This window comes from Triturus cristatus, chromosome 10 (assembly GCF_964204655.1).
Source record: "Triturus cristatus chromosome 10, aTriCri1.1, whole genome shotgun sequence".
NCBI classification, from domain to species: domain Eukaryota; kingdom Metazoa; phylum Chordata; class Amphibia; order Caudata; family Salamandridae; genus Triturus; species Triturus cristatus.
The window spans coordinates 540,020,985-540,035,766 of NC_140593.1; the positions used below are offsets into that span (position 1 = coordinate 540,020,985).

General features: G+C 43.6%; 1 protein-coding gene and 1 pseudogene across 2 annotated transcripts in view; both read left to right on the forward strand.

Annotated features, from left to right (window-relative positions):
* Nucleotides 1-14,782, forward strand: part of WDR86 (WD repeat domain 86) — a 222,898-nt gene that overhangs the window by 139,162 nt on the left and 68,954 nt on the right. For both annotated transcript variants that reach the window (XM_085632021.1, XM_085632020.1), the window contains exon 5: nt 10,577-10,712. In XM_085632021.1, coding sequence (XP_085488147.1) covers nt 10,577-10,712 — 136 coding nt within the window. The remainder of the gene's footprint in view (nt 1-10,576; nt 10,713-14,782) is intronic.
* LOC146789696 (high mobility group nucleosome-binding domain-containing protein 3 pseudogene) lies at nt 9,255-9,526 on the forward strand (annotated as a pseudogene).

Consider the following 14,782-nt stretch of genomic DNA (forward strand, 5'->3'; position numbering starts at 1 on the left):
AAGTAGAGGAGGGACTGATAAGGGAAGTACAAGAAGGCCAGAATGTTGAGGGGGCACTGAGTAGGGCAGCGGTGGCTAAAAATAACATTACTGACATATTTATAGAAAAGGCTATATGTAAGGCTGCAATGAATAGGGAGAATATGTATGAGCTGAGCGAACAAGTGGGGCACCAACTTGCAGTGCGTACGAGACAACAAAATACAGCCAATATGATTATGGAGATTAGAGACCCAAAATATGGCCTCAGAACTGACCCCAAAGAGATAAGAGCAGCATTCCAGAGTTATTACCAAGAATTATATGAGGAAAGCGATATTCAACAGAAAGAGATTGAGGAATATCTTGATCAGACATCAAAACCAAAGTTGTCACAAGAGGATCAAGTCAGTCTGGATGTAACACCACAGTGGGAGGAAATATTATTGTCGATAAACAGTCTAGCTAAAGGGAAGGCAGCCGGGTTGGATGGTATACCAGCAGAGTTTTACGTTAAATTCCATAAATCATTAAAAACGGATTTTGAGTGATTTATTTAAACACATTTTTCAGGGAGGACATCCTCTGGGAGCCTGGGCCCGAGCTAAAATTGTAGTCTTTTTGAAGAAAAATAAAGACGCGATAGAACTTGGATCCTATCGCCCTATCACTCTAATAAATTGCGATTCTAAAATATATGCAAAATTATTAGCCAGCAGATTAGCCCCAATCATCCACAAAATCGTATCGAACCGACAACATGGATTTATCCCAGGAAGATCTACCACCGTCCATGTACAGAGAGTGATCACACTGTTTGACATTACCGAGATAGCAGGAGACCCTATGGCACTTATATTATCAGACGCAGAGAAAGCCTTTGATAGGGTCTCCTGGCGATATCTTTGGTCAGCAATGTCAAAGAGCGGTATAGGGGAACCATTTATCCAAGCTATTCAAATGTTATATATAAATCCAGAAGCAGTAGTAATGGTGAATGGGGCAGTATCAGGAAAAATAGATGTAACCAGAGGGACAAGGCAGGGATGCCCATGCTCCCCCCTATTGTTCGCAATTTTTATTGATTCCTTTATCCGTAGACTTGAAAATAATCCGGCAATCCCACCAATAAAGTCCCCAAATGGCGACACAAAGACCTTAGCTTATGCAGATGATATTGCACTGGTTACAAGTGACCCAGGCACTGCAATAAATGCGATGGAAGAGGAGGCAAAAAACTTTGGGAAGGTATCGGGGTATAAGTTGAATCAGGATAAAACCCAGATAGTTCTTAATGAGAAATCTGTGAGCAACGACGATCGGGTGGTAGAGAGTGCCATCTATCTGGGGGTAAATATAACAGCCAATCTGGAAAATCTGGTGAAGATTAATCTAGATCCACTTTTAAAACAAACTGAAAAAGACATAAATAGATTAAACAACCTGCATTTAACGATTGGAGGTAGATGTAATGTGATAAAGATGATCTTCCCAAAATTTCTATATTTTTTCAGGACAATATGCTTGGAGTTCAGACCACAAATATTTAAAGACATAGACAACATGTTTTCCCGTTTCATATGGGGATATAGAAGACCTCGCAGGGCGCTTAGATACATCGCACTTCCGAAAGAAAGAGGCGGTCTCGCCTTGCCCAACCTCAGAGTATATTGATGGGCTACGATCCTGAAATACTGTAAAGTGCTATTAATCTCAAATAGGGATAACAGGCCAAACAGGGATATACCAACACCACAAGAGCTAATCTTAGGTGATGAGGCTAGCGGGTACCTATGGCGACATATATATAACTGTTACTTCAAAAGAGTGTGATTGATTCAAAACCTTAGCAGGCATACATACAGGCCCGGACTGGCAATGCCGGGCACCGGGCAATCCCCCGGTAGGCTGCCAGGGGTGGGGGCCGGTTTTTGGGCCGGGGGCCGGTTTTTGGGCCGGGGGCCGGTTTTGTTGCTCACTGTTTGCTCTGTACTGTCTCTGCTGCGTGACTGCGTCTCCCTCGCTCGGTGCGGAAAAAAGCAAAATTTATGAACACAATTAATGAATTTAGTGCTGACTGTAGGTCAGTGCTGGATAAATAGCGCGGTGCGCTGAAGTCTCCACCGCCGCGTCTGCGCTGCCTGCTCTTAGTCGCAGACTCGCAGTTCACCCACCTTAGGGGGGTGGGGCGGGTGCGGCTGTTGGTGGTGAGTTGACACATGCGCATTGGAGCTCACGCAATAAAAAGTGCGCGTGATCCCCAGGTTCCAGAACGCAGGCTGCAGCAGAGACTGAGACCTTGACGAGTCGACCAGAGGCCCTCTCTCGCCACCCCATAATTTAATTTATTTATAGCCCCCTAGCCCCTGCCTGTCCCAGTGTGTCCCAGTGCCGCCCGCCGCCAAGTGAGTGTTGTTTTTGCATTTTTGCTAATTGCATTTTCAATCAGATAATGCACAGCAGTAGGAGCGCGGGGTCAACGGGTAGGGATCGACCTGGTATTCTCTGATTGTCGTGTTCACCGAGCTCAGGTTTGTGTATGTAAGTTACGTAACAGAGCAACAGGAGAATCCAGATCAGAGTCTGATCTGGATTTTCCTTTTGCTCTGTTACATAACTTACATACACAAACCTGAGCTCGGTGAACACGACATATGGGCAACTGCGTGCATTGTTCCGTCCTATGGTGTGGTGGCACTGTAGTGTCAGGGCAGTGTTCCTGGTGCGGGGGAGTCGCGACTCAAGACCGGGCTGGAGCGGGCCAGAAATTTCAAAAGCAAAAGGGGCCTAAGGAAGTAAGGGGCAAGGGGGCTACTACTAGGCACAGGGAGCGAGGTGGTGGCTGGCCTCAGGCCTGGCACTGCAGCCAGCACGGGTTTAGGATTATCGCCTACTGCCTTACACGCGACGCTGCTCCCTGACACTAAAAGCCGCAGGACTGGGTGACTGTCCAGCGCTGATTGACAGTCTAGTTCACGGTGCGATGTGCGTCCCCTGTCTCATTCCTCTCCTTTCTTTTATTTGCTCCCCTGTGAAATGGATCCAAAAAAAAAAACACTTTTGTTGGAAATGTCGTATTTTTCTGTTATTTTATTTCCAAGGTGCAGCTTCGGGAATAAAAGGTTAAAATATGATAAAATAACTAAATAAAGTAAGACAGAGTGGTAGCAAGCTGGCCAGATTGATTTTATTAACACCCAAACACATTAGCGTCACTTTTACAGAGTTTGCCAGTGAAGCGCTATTTTTGTTTTCTTGTCTTTGTTTTTCCTGGGCTTGCACCTAGTGCACCAATCCTGGAGGTGCTGCAATGTGTGGATTGGAGAAAAGAAATGTGTACTGCGGCTCTGCGTCCAGGGATGTGGTCTTTTTTACCCTACTACTGCTTACATTTTGTAAGGATATAAGCAATGGACGTTAAAATGGGTCCATTCAGGGCCTTGTTGTCATGTCCTCAACTTTTCAGGCAAAAGCACTCACTGATTTCTGAATAGTGAGTGTAAAAGCGCTAAGCTAACCATGTTGTTCCTGCTTACATTTCACATGGTTTGCTAATTTTGCATTCCCTTTGAGTGTTTGCTTTTCCAGGATGTTGTTACTATTTTTTGTAGGCCACATATTGCTCTTGTCTAGTGCGTCATTTAAATTGAGCCACATCCAGGTGTTTATAGCCGGCAACAATTGGGTTGTAATTGAAGGTAGTGTGAGTTTTTCTCAGTGGGGCAGTATGGTTTTCAGTGGGGGAGAGGATGTGGCACTATGGCCAGAGCTGCTGAATTTGGAACTGGTGAACCAGGTTCAGCCTTAATAACCAGTCCATTAGACCACTCTCCTGAGTGAGCACAACCCATGCTAGACCTTAGAAGGCTTCGCAAGACCTTAGAAACTCTGGTGTCTTAGCACCAGCAGGCGGATCCTAGCAGTGGCAAGTGTGGTTTAACCTTCAAGGCTTGTCCACCACAATCCATACTGAAGTTCACCTCCAGTCTTGCGGGCAGGCCTATGAAGCAGCACACCCTAGAACAGTGACTGTCATTGAGGTCACAGGACCCTTGAAGGGCCAGCTCTAGGGCAGTGCAACCGGTGTGACCGCACCGGGTGCTGACTTTGGGTGGAGGCATTATGTTTGCAAGTATATTAAGATTTTAAAAGCGCTTGCTGCCTCCTTCCTGGCCTCCAGCAATTTTCGGCATCAATAAAAATGGCATGATGAATCTGGTGTTGAATGTTCTTCCTAGAGAGAGATCTGCATATTGTTTAGTGGAAGTTTTGACTTATGGAAAGGTAGCTCAGAGTGTTAATGTGCCTGCTGCAAAGAACATGTACCATGCAGATCACAAAGTGCACATAATGTAAATAGGTCAGTGGGCTACTGCTTTTGTCAGAGAGATCCTATTGTTACTTGCAGTTAATAAGTTAAAATCCTAACATAGAACAGTGAGCTATTAATGCAAAGGGCACCACCAGTGCTAAGGCCGTCCCTGGCCTTGAGGGCAGTCTTCCTCACTGATCTGCCTGTGCCTGAGGCTGCGAGCAAGACTCCGGCTATGCTAGCAGGCTGCACCACTACCTACCAGGCCCGGTTCTAGAGGGTGGGCCAGGCCCACCAAACATGAGCCTCCTTAGCCCTCGCAGTCGCAGTGAATCTGCCACCGATGTACAACAACAATAAAAACTGTTAACTTGTGATTTACGATCCTGCTGCAGAGCAACCATTTGTCGGTTGGTAGTTCGTAAATGCAGATAAACTGAATTTTATGGGAATAGCTCAGTGGGTTACTACCTCTGTCACAGATATCCTTGTGTTACTTGCAGTTCAGAAGTTAACATAAGACAGTGACCAATGAACTGTCATAAAAAAACTGCATACAAACTTCGCTTTTTTGTGTTGTGATGTAGTTAGAACTTCTCCATTCTTTCATTATTCTAATGTTACTAATAAGAGTTTGTTTGGGCAGTTATACATTTTTATCAGTAAAGCCAACCCTGACCACTGGAGTACTCTTTAAATCCTGACTTTGTGCTTCTCCGAGTCCCGACCAAACCCCTGTAAAATATACTGCCCACCAGAATGGATGAAGTGATTTCTACACCTTGTAATCCTCATTAGCTTATGTGACATTTCGCGTAAACTGATTTTGATTTATTGTCTCTGTATAATGTGTGCTGCTGTTATGTAAAGTACTGTGACACCTTACACTGATATGAGTAGTGCTATACAACGAATGGAATGGGTATGAGAGGGGCAACGGAGAGATAAGGGGCACTAGTGGAGGGTGGCAGTGAGGGAATACCAGGAAGAGGTCATGGGGTGGGGGGAGCTACAGAGAGATGAAGGGTGTGGGTGGCAGACAGTGAGGGAGGGTGGCAGTGAGGGAGTCAGAGGAGGAGGTCCCGGGGTGGGGGGGAACTACAGAGAGCTGAGGGGCACTAGTGGAGAGTGGGAGTGAGGGAAACCGAGGTGGAGGTCATGAGGTGGGGGAACTACAGGAGAGATGAGGGGTACTAATGGAGGGTGGCAGTGAGGGAAGCCAACGAGGATGTCATGGGGCAGGGGGAACTACAGAGCGATGAGGGGCAATAGTGGAGGGTGGCAGTGAGGGAATCTTATGAGGAGGTGGGTCACAGGCTGGAAGGGAACTACAGAGAGATGAGGGGCACTGGTGGGGGTGGCAGTGAGGGAATCCGAGGAGGAGGTCACGGGGTAGGGGGGGAACTACAGACAGATGAGGGGCGCTGGTGGAGGGAGCGGTGAGGGAATCTGAGTAGGTCATGGGGTGGGGGGCTACAGAGAAATGAGGGGCACTAGTGGAGGATGGAAGTGAGGGAATCTGAGGAGGAGGTCATGGGGTGGGGGGGCTACAGAGAAATGAGGGGCACTAGTGGAGGATGGCAGTGAGGGAATCCGATGAGGGGGTCATGGGGTGGGGGGAAACTACGGAGTGATGAGGGGTGCTGGTGAAGGTTGGCAGTGAGGGAATCTGAGGAGGAGGTCATGGGGTGTGGGAGCTACGGAGAGATGAGGGGCACTGGTGGAGGGTGGTAGTTAGGGTGTCTGAGGAGGAGGCCATGAGGGGGAGTGGCTACGGAGAGATGCTTTATTTTAGCACTATTTACAAAACTCAGGATATAAAAATCATTTAATGTTTGCACATTGTCTTGTACACTTTTTACTCTGAACCTTTGCACAATTGTTTGAAGTTAAGTGCGTTTTTAAATGTCTTTATGCTATTTTATATGAAGAATAAATTGTTTATATTTATATTCATGTTTTGTGCTCGACATTTCATTTTTTAGTGTTCTCTGTAGGAATGTCTATGTTTTATGACTGTGTATCTTGGTGCTCCTTAAGGTAATCATTTACTATGCTTTAAAAGTTAATACAATCCAATATAATATGTAATGAAAAATGTGTTGAAAAATACTTTTTTTTTTTGGCCTTTCTGTCTCCCAAATTTCTTGTGTGGGGGGGACAAGTTCAACCCCCCCAAACTCCCCCTAATAGTGGTTGCTCACTGCGCTTGCTCGTTACACACCATGTGGGGGCTGGTCTCACTTTTATTTCTCTCTGATTTACTACTCGTGCCTATTTTTGGTGCTCTCTGAAAGAATGTCTATGGGTACATATGACTGGGTGGGTAACCTGGTGCTCTTGAAGGTCATCATCTACTATTTACTGTGGTTTGAAAGTTGATACAATTGAATATGTAATGAAAAATGTGCTGTAAAATTCACCATTTTGGTCGGTTGTTTTCCAAAATTTTCTTGGGGGGAGAACCCCCCCAAACCCCCCTAGTAGCGGTCGGGCTCGCTCGCTGCGCTCGCTCGCTACGCGCTGGACGGAGGCTGGTCTGCAAAATTTGACGGGGGCTGGTCTGCCAAATTTTGCCAGGGCTGATTTCAGTTCCCAGTCCGGCCCTGCATACATATAGCCTGGAATAATATGCGTAAACTGCTTGGAATCGGTAGGTTTTCCTATTACACTCCTTTATCGGAAAACAGCAATCTCCCAGAGATCTTTAATGATACGTATATGAATAACTGGCTAAAGGCTGGGATCACTCAAATTGGTTGCTTCTACTCTTCGTTGGGGCTCAAATCATTTGAAGACCTAAGAAATGAGTATATGCTAGAACATAGAGACTTTTTAAAATTTCTTCAGGTTAGAGATTTTTTAATAAAGAAAGGGGGCGGACGCTCAAAATTTCAGAGAATTCAGACAGTTGAAATAATAAAGGGGAATAAAGCAATAAAGATTGGTGAAATTTACGATAGCATGGTTACCATACTCCCCGATGATATGAATAAATTTGTCGCAAAATGGCAGGAAAAACTGGGGACAACGTTACAGTCATGCGTGAGATCGTACGAACTATCTCAATCTATATTAATGTCTGCAAGACTGCAAGCCCAATATTATAAAACGTTTTTTCAATTATACTATACACCAAATAAGATAGCCAAATGGGGGTTGGGTAAAGGTACAGAATGCCCACGATGTTCATTGTATGAGGCCGACATTGTACATATATTTGCAACCTGTGACACATTACAAAGCCTGATCAGGGATATCTCCGGCTTTTTATCCGAAATTTTCAACGTAAGAATCGAAATTACAACAGGAGAAATAATGCTAGGTACAGATGGAAATATTTGACCAAATAACATGCAAGGGTTGATATTTATATCTATGGCAATCCTTAGTATATGTCTGGCTTCGGTCTGGTTGGACTCAAACCCACCCGCTTTTCAACAGTGGCGGGCACAATTATTGGCGTCTTATAACCTCGAGATAGCTATCTACAGAAGGAAGAGGCGGAATAAAAAGAAACAAGGGCTAAGAATCTGGGATCCCTTGTCGCAGTGGATGCAAAATCTTGAGTGACGAGATTAGGTTTTAAACTGTCTAAACTATGAAATGTAACGGAAAGGCTCTGATAATGCACGGCCAAAAAGTCTCTGGCATGGCAAACCCTCGACATATTATAATATACTTGCTTGACGGTCGAAGTATAATGTAATGCTTATGTTATTATAAGTGTACCTGATTTCATGTGTGTACCAAGGATAATAATGTTCAGGATAGGCAGGGGGGTGGATAAGGGGGGATGTATGTATATGGAAAAATGTAATAATACAAATTTTTAAAAAAAAAAAAAAGGAAAACACCATTTTATTTGTCCAAAATCCCCTATTGTATTTGTCCTGGAGTTCACATTGTAAAATACCTTCCTATGACATTTGTCAGAGAATTCCCACTGTGAAGCCCCTTCGTACTGTATTGATCATGGGGTTATCCCCATGCAAAGCCCCTTCTTGACGTTATGGGCTTTGGGTCCACGTTAAAAAGTTCCCTATCGATTATGAGTAGTAGTGCTACTTCATAGGAGAACTAACCCAACTATTTTCCAATCAAATGCCATGTAAAGAAGAATCTCTATATATGGGCAGAACCACGTCCTCCATCCTAATATAGCTTCTTATGGCTCTTTTTTGGTCATTTCATAAGCACTAGCAGACAGGCCTAAAAATAATATAATGACAAAAAGCAGGATTTGACAGACATCGTAACCAACACCTAACTATTTTCCTACCACAGAAATCTTTCAACGTTCATTTCACAAAATGCATATCAACAGGCTTTAATAAAATATAATACCAATGTACCTTTAAAAACCTATAGGTTTTAAGATATGCTTTTCATGATTAACAAAAACCAGGCTTACTGCTTTTCATGTAACTTTGTATAATAATCACACCAGACCTATGGCATCTGAAATAACATTTCCCAATTGACCTATTAAGCATATATCCTTTATCACTGGCTTGTCGCCATAACCAACTCAGGCCAGCTGTATTCAGCAGAAGTTTTTCAGGCATACCATCATAACATTACAAAAATATTCTAAATGAAATTTGGCCAAACAATAGATGCAACTCATCCTAAGGCAGTGCATTGTCAAGCCAGGCATTAAATTAGCAATGGGGAAGGGAGAGACGCACCTCCAGGTATACCTACACCCGGCGGAATGAGGAAATACAGAAATGTAGCCAACTAATGAAAAGTGAATAGGTCTTTCAAGGACTCAGTGGTCATAGGAGGCTGACTCATTGCCCGAAAGTGAATGATATAGTTCTTCATTATGACGGTGCACATGGTGTTCAGTGTTTACTTTCTGCACTTTGCAGCTTTTCAGATTTTTTGGTTGTGAACATCTGCAAGTGCGTTAACTTTTTACCAGGATGAGAGCCCACTTGGTGCCCACAGCAGCATCAGCACCATTCATGCAGCAGCGGCGCAGCGGTCACCATCATGCCTAAGAGGAAGACTCCAGAGGGTGCTGTAGGAAAGCATGCATCAAAAACCAGTAAACAAGAGCCTACCAGGAGGTCTGAAAGATTGTCTGCGAAACCTGCTGCACCAAAGCCTGAAGTGAAACCGAAAAAAACATCAGCAAAAAAGGAACCTGCAGCAAAGGGTAATCATAGTGCAAAAGGCAAGAAAGATGCTGGAAAGAAAGCAGAAAAGTGAATCTGGCAAAGACAAAGATTGACTTCACCTTCAAGATTTTAAATTGGTTTTAATTACCTCTTAAATATGTAAAATATTTCTTAGCAAATTTTGTAAATGCAAAAATATTGACTAGTGTCACGTTTAATCATGATCATGCTTTCTGATAGTTTCCATTGAACTGCCTTCAGTTGGTTGTTAATTTGTTTTTGACATTACTCTGACCATTACTTTGTGTTTTCACATTGGTCTTTGCATTCCCTCTTCATCTTGTAAAAAAACAATGATGTTTTTATATGTGATAAAAAAAATAAGATAGGTGTGACCACTTGTTATGGTTTCCTTTTAATAGTCTTAATTAAAGTCTAGATGGATTAAAAAACAACAACTTTTTAACAGGATCCTGTGGTGTGAATGGGTAAATTAAGTTTTTAATCGGTGAACCTAAAATGACAGCCTTACCAAGCAGAGCACTCCGCCTCCCTGAAGACAAATGTGTTTTCAGTAGCGAGGTAGTCAATTGTGAACCATGAGACATGAATTCTAGTTGTGATCCTGGAAAGTCACCTCCCCATCATGTGCCTCAAGTTTGTTATCTATCAAATAGTGATCCTTTTAGAGTAGTCCAAAATGACGGCACTCAAAGCACTGTAAAAACACATACAAAAGATCTGCAGCCATAGCTTGCAAGAAGTCACTGATTGCCAGTGCTTAATTTGTGAAATAATAAGCGCCAGGGCCCTGACCAAGTTCACTGCAGCTTGCACCAACCATCGCACCTGTCATCGCTGCTAAAATAACTACTAAACATCTCTCTCGTCTGTGTGGAGGTCCAGATTATTCCAGGTGCCCCAAACTAAAGGAATGGCTGGGGAGACAAATATAAGTAATTTTTAATGTAGATTATATTCATAAGCAACCACTGTTCTGCTCATCTCTAAATTAGATGAGCAGTGCCACCATGTGGAGTGTTGACAATTAAGCGCTGGTGTCGATCACGGAAACCAACTAAGTGCCGGTGCTGAGCACCGGAAACCACAGGCTCAAATTAAGCACTGCTGATTGCGTTTTCTCTTTTTATTGCAGTTAGTCAACCGGCACCTGTACTCAGGGAGTGTGGACAGGACAGTGAAGTGCTGGTCTGTGGATACCGGGGAATGTGTCCGAACATATGCAGCTCACAAGCACAGCGTCAGCACTTTGAAGTACCACGCCGGGATCTGTAAGTTACATGTGCAACAGCTGCTATTTCAACTTCATTAAGTTACTCACAGTGAGCTGTTCGTAAAATTGTAGTTGTTGTTATAAAATGTTTTATTGTCACTTTTGAGCGCTGCGGAGTACTGTGGCTCATAAGTGGCCTAGTTATAGGTCAGTCACTGCAACCTCTCCTTTCATTTTAAAGCGGTTAAACACTGAATGCTGTTTTATCTGGGAAGAAGCCTTTACACTGCGGCTCGAACCCCATTGTGCCTTAACAGCACTGTCTGAACCACGGATGCGTCTTTGCAACGCATTCCTTTACCACGCAAGTTGTTACAACAACCTCCCTTAAGGAAAGCGTTGTTGGATTGATGTTGGACTTTAAGTCCAACACTTTCCCTACTTTTGCAAGGACTGGAGTTGGAATAGTAAATTATACTATTCCAACTCTAGCGCAAGTCATTCTAGAGACTAGCGTGCAAACAGAATGTGTTGTAAAGACGCATTCGTTGTTCGAACTGCGTTATTAAGGTAGGCGTGATCAACGCCTTCCGTGGTTCCGACATACAACTGGTACTCTGTATGTAGAGTGTTTAACTGATTGTTCCACCTGTTGGTAAATGCTAGGGTGCAGCCAGCTGTTACTGTCTGAATTTCACTTAGCCTACCTAACCCAGACAAGAGTACAGCAAACCCAGCTACTGCAACTGACTTATTGTGATACCATACCTGCCATTCAACCAGCCAAACCCTTTTGCTGAACTCTCTTACTGTTTCTGTACCCAAAGAAAGATGAAAACTACACTTTTCATAGTGGGCGGTTTTTCTGAATGCTTGAAGAGTGAACCGTAGTAAGGAAAAATGACCATCGGTTGGAAGGCAGGACCGGACCGGGAACCCAAAGCAGCACTGGAAAATTTTGTCAGAGCAGCCACCGTATGGTACGTTAATCACTGGAGTCATCTCATCATTTTTACTGTTGCCTGAAAACTTCTGGATATACAAACGACACCCAGTAACAAACCGGTCCCTTCACCTTTCCAGCCTCGCGGTCCGGCCAGTCTGACCATGTTGGAAGGGGACCTTTTCTGTCCGATATTGTTGAGTGGGATATCAACTTCATTCTGACAGGAACTCACTGTGCAGTGAGATTCATGGTTTTTTAGGTCTCTGAAGAAGTGGGTGTGGGGTCTGGCTGTGCCAAAATAGTCATCTTTCTTCATCATGCACAGAACTGTACTCAGTGCGGGCACAACTAAGCATCTTCCTTTGTTGTTGTCTGAAACATGTTCACCCAGTTCTTCTGTAAATCCCTGTTTTGATTTCAGTAACTGGAACTGAGATAACATAACACTTAACATGACACGTGTATTTGTAAAGCGCACGATTACCCGTAGGCGTCTTGGCGCTGAATAACAGATGTTTATTGTTACCCAACTCAATGGTACTCATTTTATCGACCTCAGATGGATGAAAGGCTGAGTGGACCCGCTGGGATTTAAACCTGTGACCATGAGGTTGAACACAGGCCCCTGCAGAGATTGCATTAGCCCACTGAGACACCAGACCCTAAATGGTTCTAGTCCAACAGTTGAGGAACATATTATGCAGAAAGGTCAGGAAAGGCCCAGGATGGCAGGGTGATTAGGTGAGGCGATTTAATCAAAGCGTAATCTTTCTTGATTGTTAAATATGGTCATTGCTGTGCAAGTGGAGCATTCCACAACGGGGCCAGTCCCCAATGGTGTACTTCAACAGTATGAATGGCTACAGCCTTTTCCTACAGGTAACTGGAAATTTGACCACAGGGAATGGGAAACTGAACTACTTGCCCTGCTTTTGCTTCCACCGTTCCTTTACGCAGAATTCAGTTTGTAAGACTGTTTCAATGGCTTCCTCCAATAAGGTAGGTTGAAGACCATGCACAAGCTTATCCTTGATTTCCTCTGTTAGTCCTCGCCTAAACAAGCTAAGAATCGTTAGTTAAACCCACTGCGTCTCAGTTGTCGATCACCTACAACAGTTGACATAGACAATAACTTCTTGGGAGGCCTGCTGGGTATTGCACAGGGCCTCTTCTGCGGAGCATTCCAAATTGCTTCTACAGAACATCCTTTTGAATTTCTTCATAACAATGCTTAAACAAAGATCAGAAGCGGTCACCAGTAGCATTGCCCAGTATAAGACATATCTGGAAAGGCAGATAAGATATATCTGGAAAGGCAGCTAATCATATTGCCTACCTTAAATGACCTCTATTTCCTCCCATCTAAATCAGGTGGGTTGGATTGCAGATCTGCCTCCGCTGGCCCTTCTTCCACAGGGCTGTTGGAGGGGTTTAATCATGGAAGACGGCATAGTCTCAGCTGAGATTAAATCAAAGGTCTGCTTGCATCAAAATTCAGCGGGCGGACCACATTCTTGGCAGTAAGGATACTCCGGGTGCATTGCAATGGAGTATCCCTGCCGTCAAGAAAGAAATCATCCCCTAATTTATTACAGAAGATTGAAAACAGTTACCAGTCATATTTACTAAAACAAAAAACAAAACAGACAACCCTCCCCCCCCCCAGTGTTAAAACATCACATGATGATAACACACAAATCAATCTATAGTATTGCACCACATAAAATCAAGAATATATTATGCGGCCCCAATCTAAAATGGAATTGTGCTCCAAATTCCATTTTCTCCAAATCGCATTGGAATGGACAATGTTTCCATCAGCTATACATAGTCAACTAGAATGCATAGCAACACAAAATATTTTATTTTGGCTGCTTGTATTTCTGCTTATATCACCCAAAGGGTGCCTAAGAACACTGAAGGAGTACAGTATTTTATCTATAAGGTTTGATTGGAACTAGTAATTTTCCTCCTTCATCCTCCTACTCCTCTGCCTCATGCTGGAAGGAGCTTCTTTTTTTGTCCTCATCCCATGACCAGAACTTTACCCCTGAACAGCTGTGTCTGAATCAAACTGGTGCAACTAGGTGTGACAGGGCTGCATGACAGTATCTTGCTGCTAATCTCACATTTGTGTTTTGTCACTGGTGTACTTCAGCATTTCTGGTTATTAGTTGTGTTTGCCAAATCAGCAAAAAAAAGGTAAGGCAAGCCTATCTGTTCCCATCCACTGCCAGGATCACTAGATTCTATGACACCTGGTTGTCCTGCCTGCCAGTTCTTTTATCCCCTTTCCGCAATTTCTCTTGCCCTATATCTGCTATTTGTCTTTCCCTATACTCAAAACTTTCTGTTTCCATTTTTCACCCACAACATGTTTTTGAAAATATTGGCAATTGGCCCTTGGCAGAAAAACATCTCCTCCATTCTCTTTCACTAAGACAGCCGTCATCTATTTTTGAAAGTATCCACCCAGTCTCCAATACCATTTCATTTGTTTTGATCTTTTAAAATTATTAAACGTCAAGCTATTGGCCCAGATTTTAAAACGCGTTCTGCCTGTGCTATGGTGATGCAAAGCAGGGGCACTAATTTACTTTAAAGCAAAAAAGGTTTTTGTGCTGGAAAGGAGCATTTTTCACAGATCCAAATCCACTTCACACTGCTTTGTTTCAAGAGGGTGTTACTGGACACAAATCATGGCAAACAATCATAGGCTTTTACACAAAGACCAATCTGCTAGGGCAACATGCCTGGATTTTGCATCAAAAACGAATGCCTAGGGGTAGCATGCTCAAACAAAGGGGAATGTGTTGATTTGCCCCAGAAAACGACACATTTAATGTTTGCTGCAGTGGATAGCACGGTTCAATGAGTATGACTTTTCTGCAGTTGTCTATGCATAGGAATTAGTGCTGGAAGGGTATGCTTGCAGAATATCCTACACAAAACAGGCTCTCATCTGCACCATAGACTGTCTGTACACCAGTGCAGTGGGCGGCACCAGCAGCAGAGCAACCTTTGTAGATGTAGCTGTGCGCTATTTTCATCTTTGGACAACGCAGAGCAACAAATTTGGAAGCTGTGTTGCTTGAAATCTTAGTAAAACTGTATTGTAATTTCTTGGTCCTTTTTTGATAACTTTGAGGTTTTTTTTAGGGGGAATTTGTAGTAATTTGAAG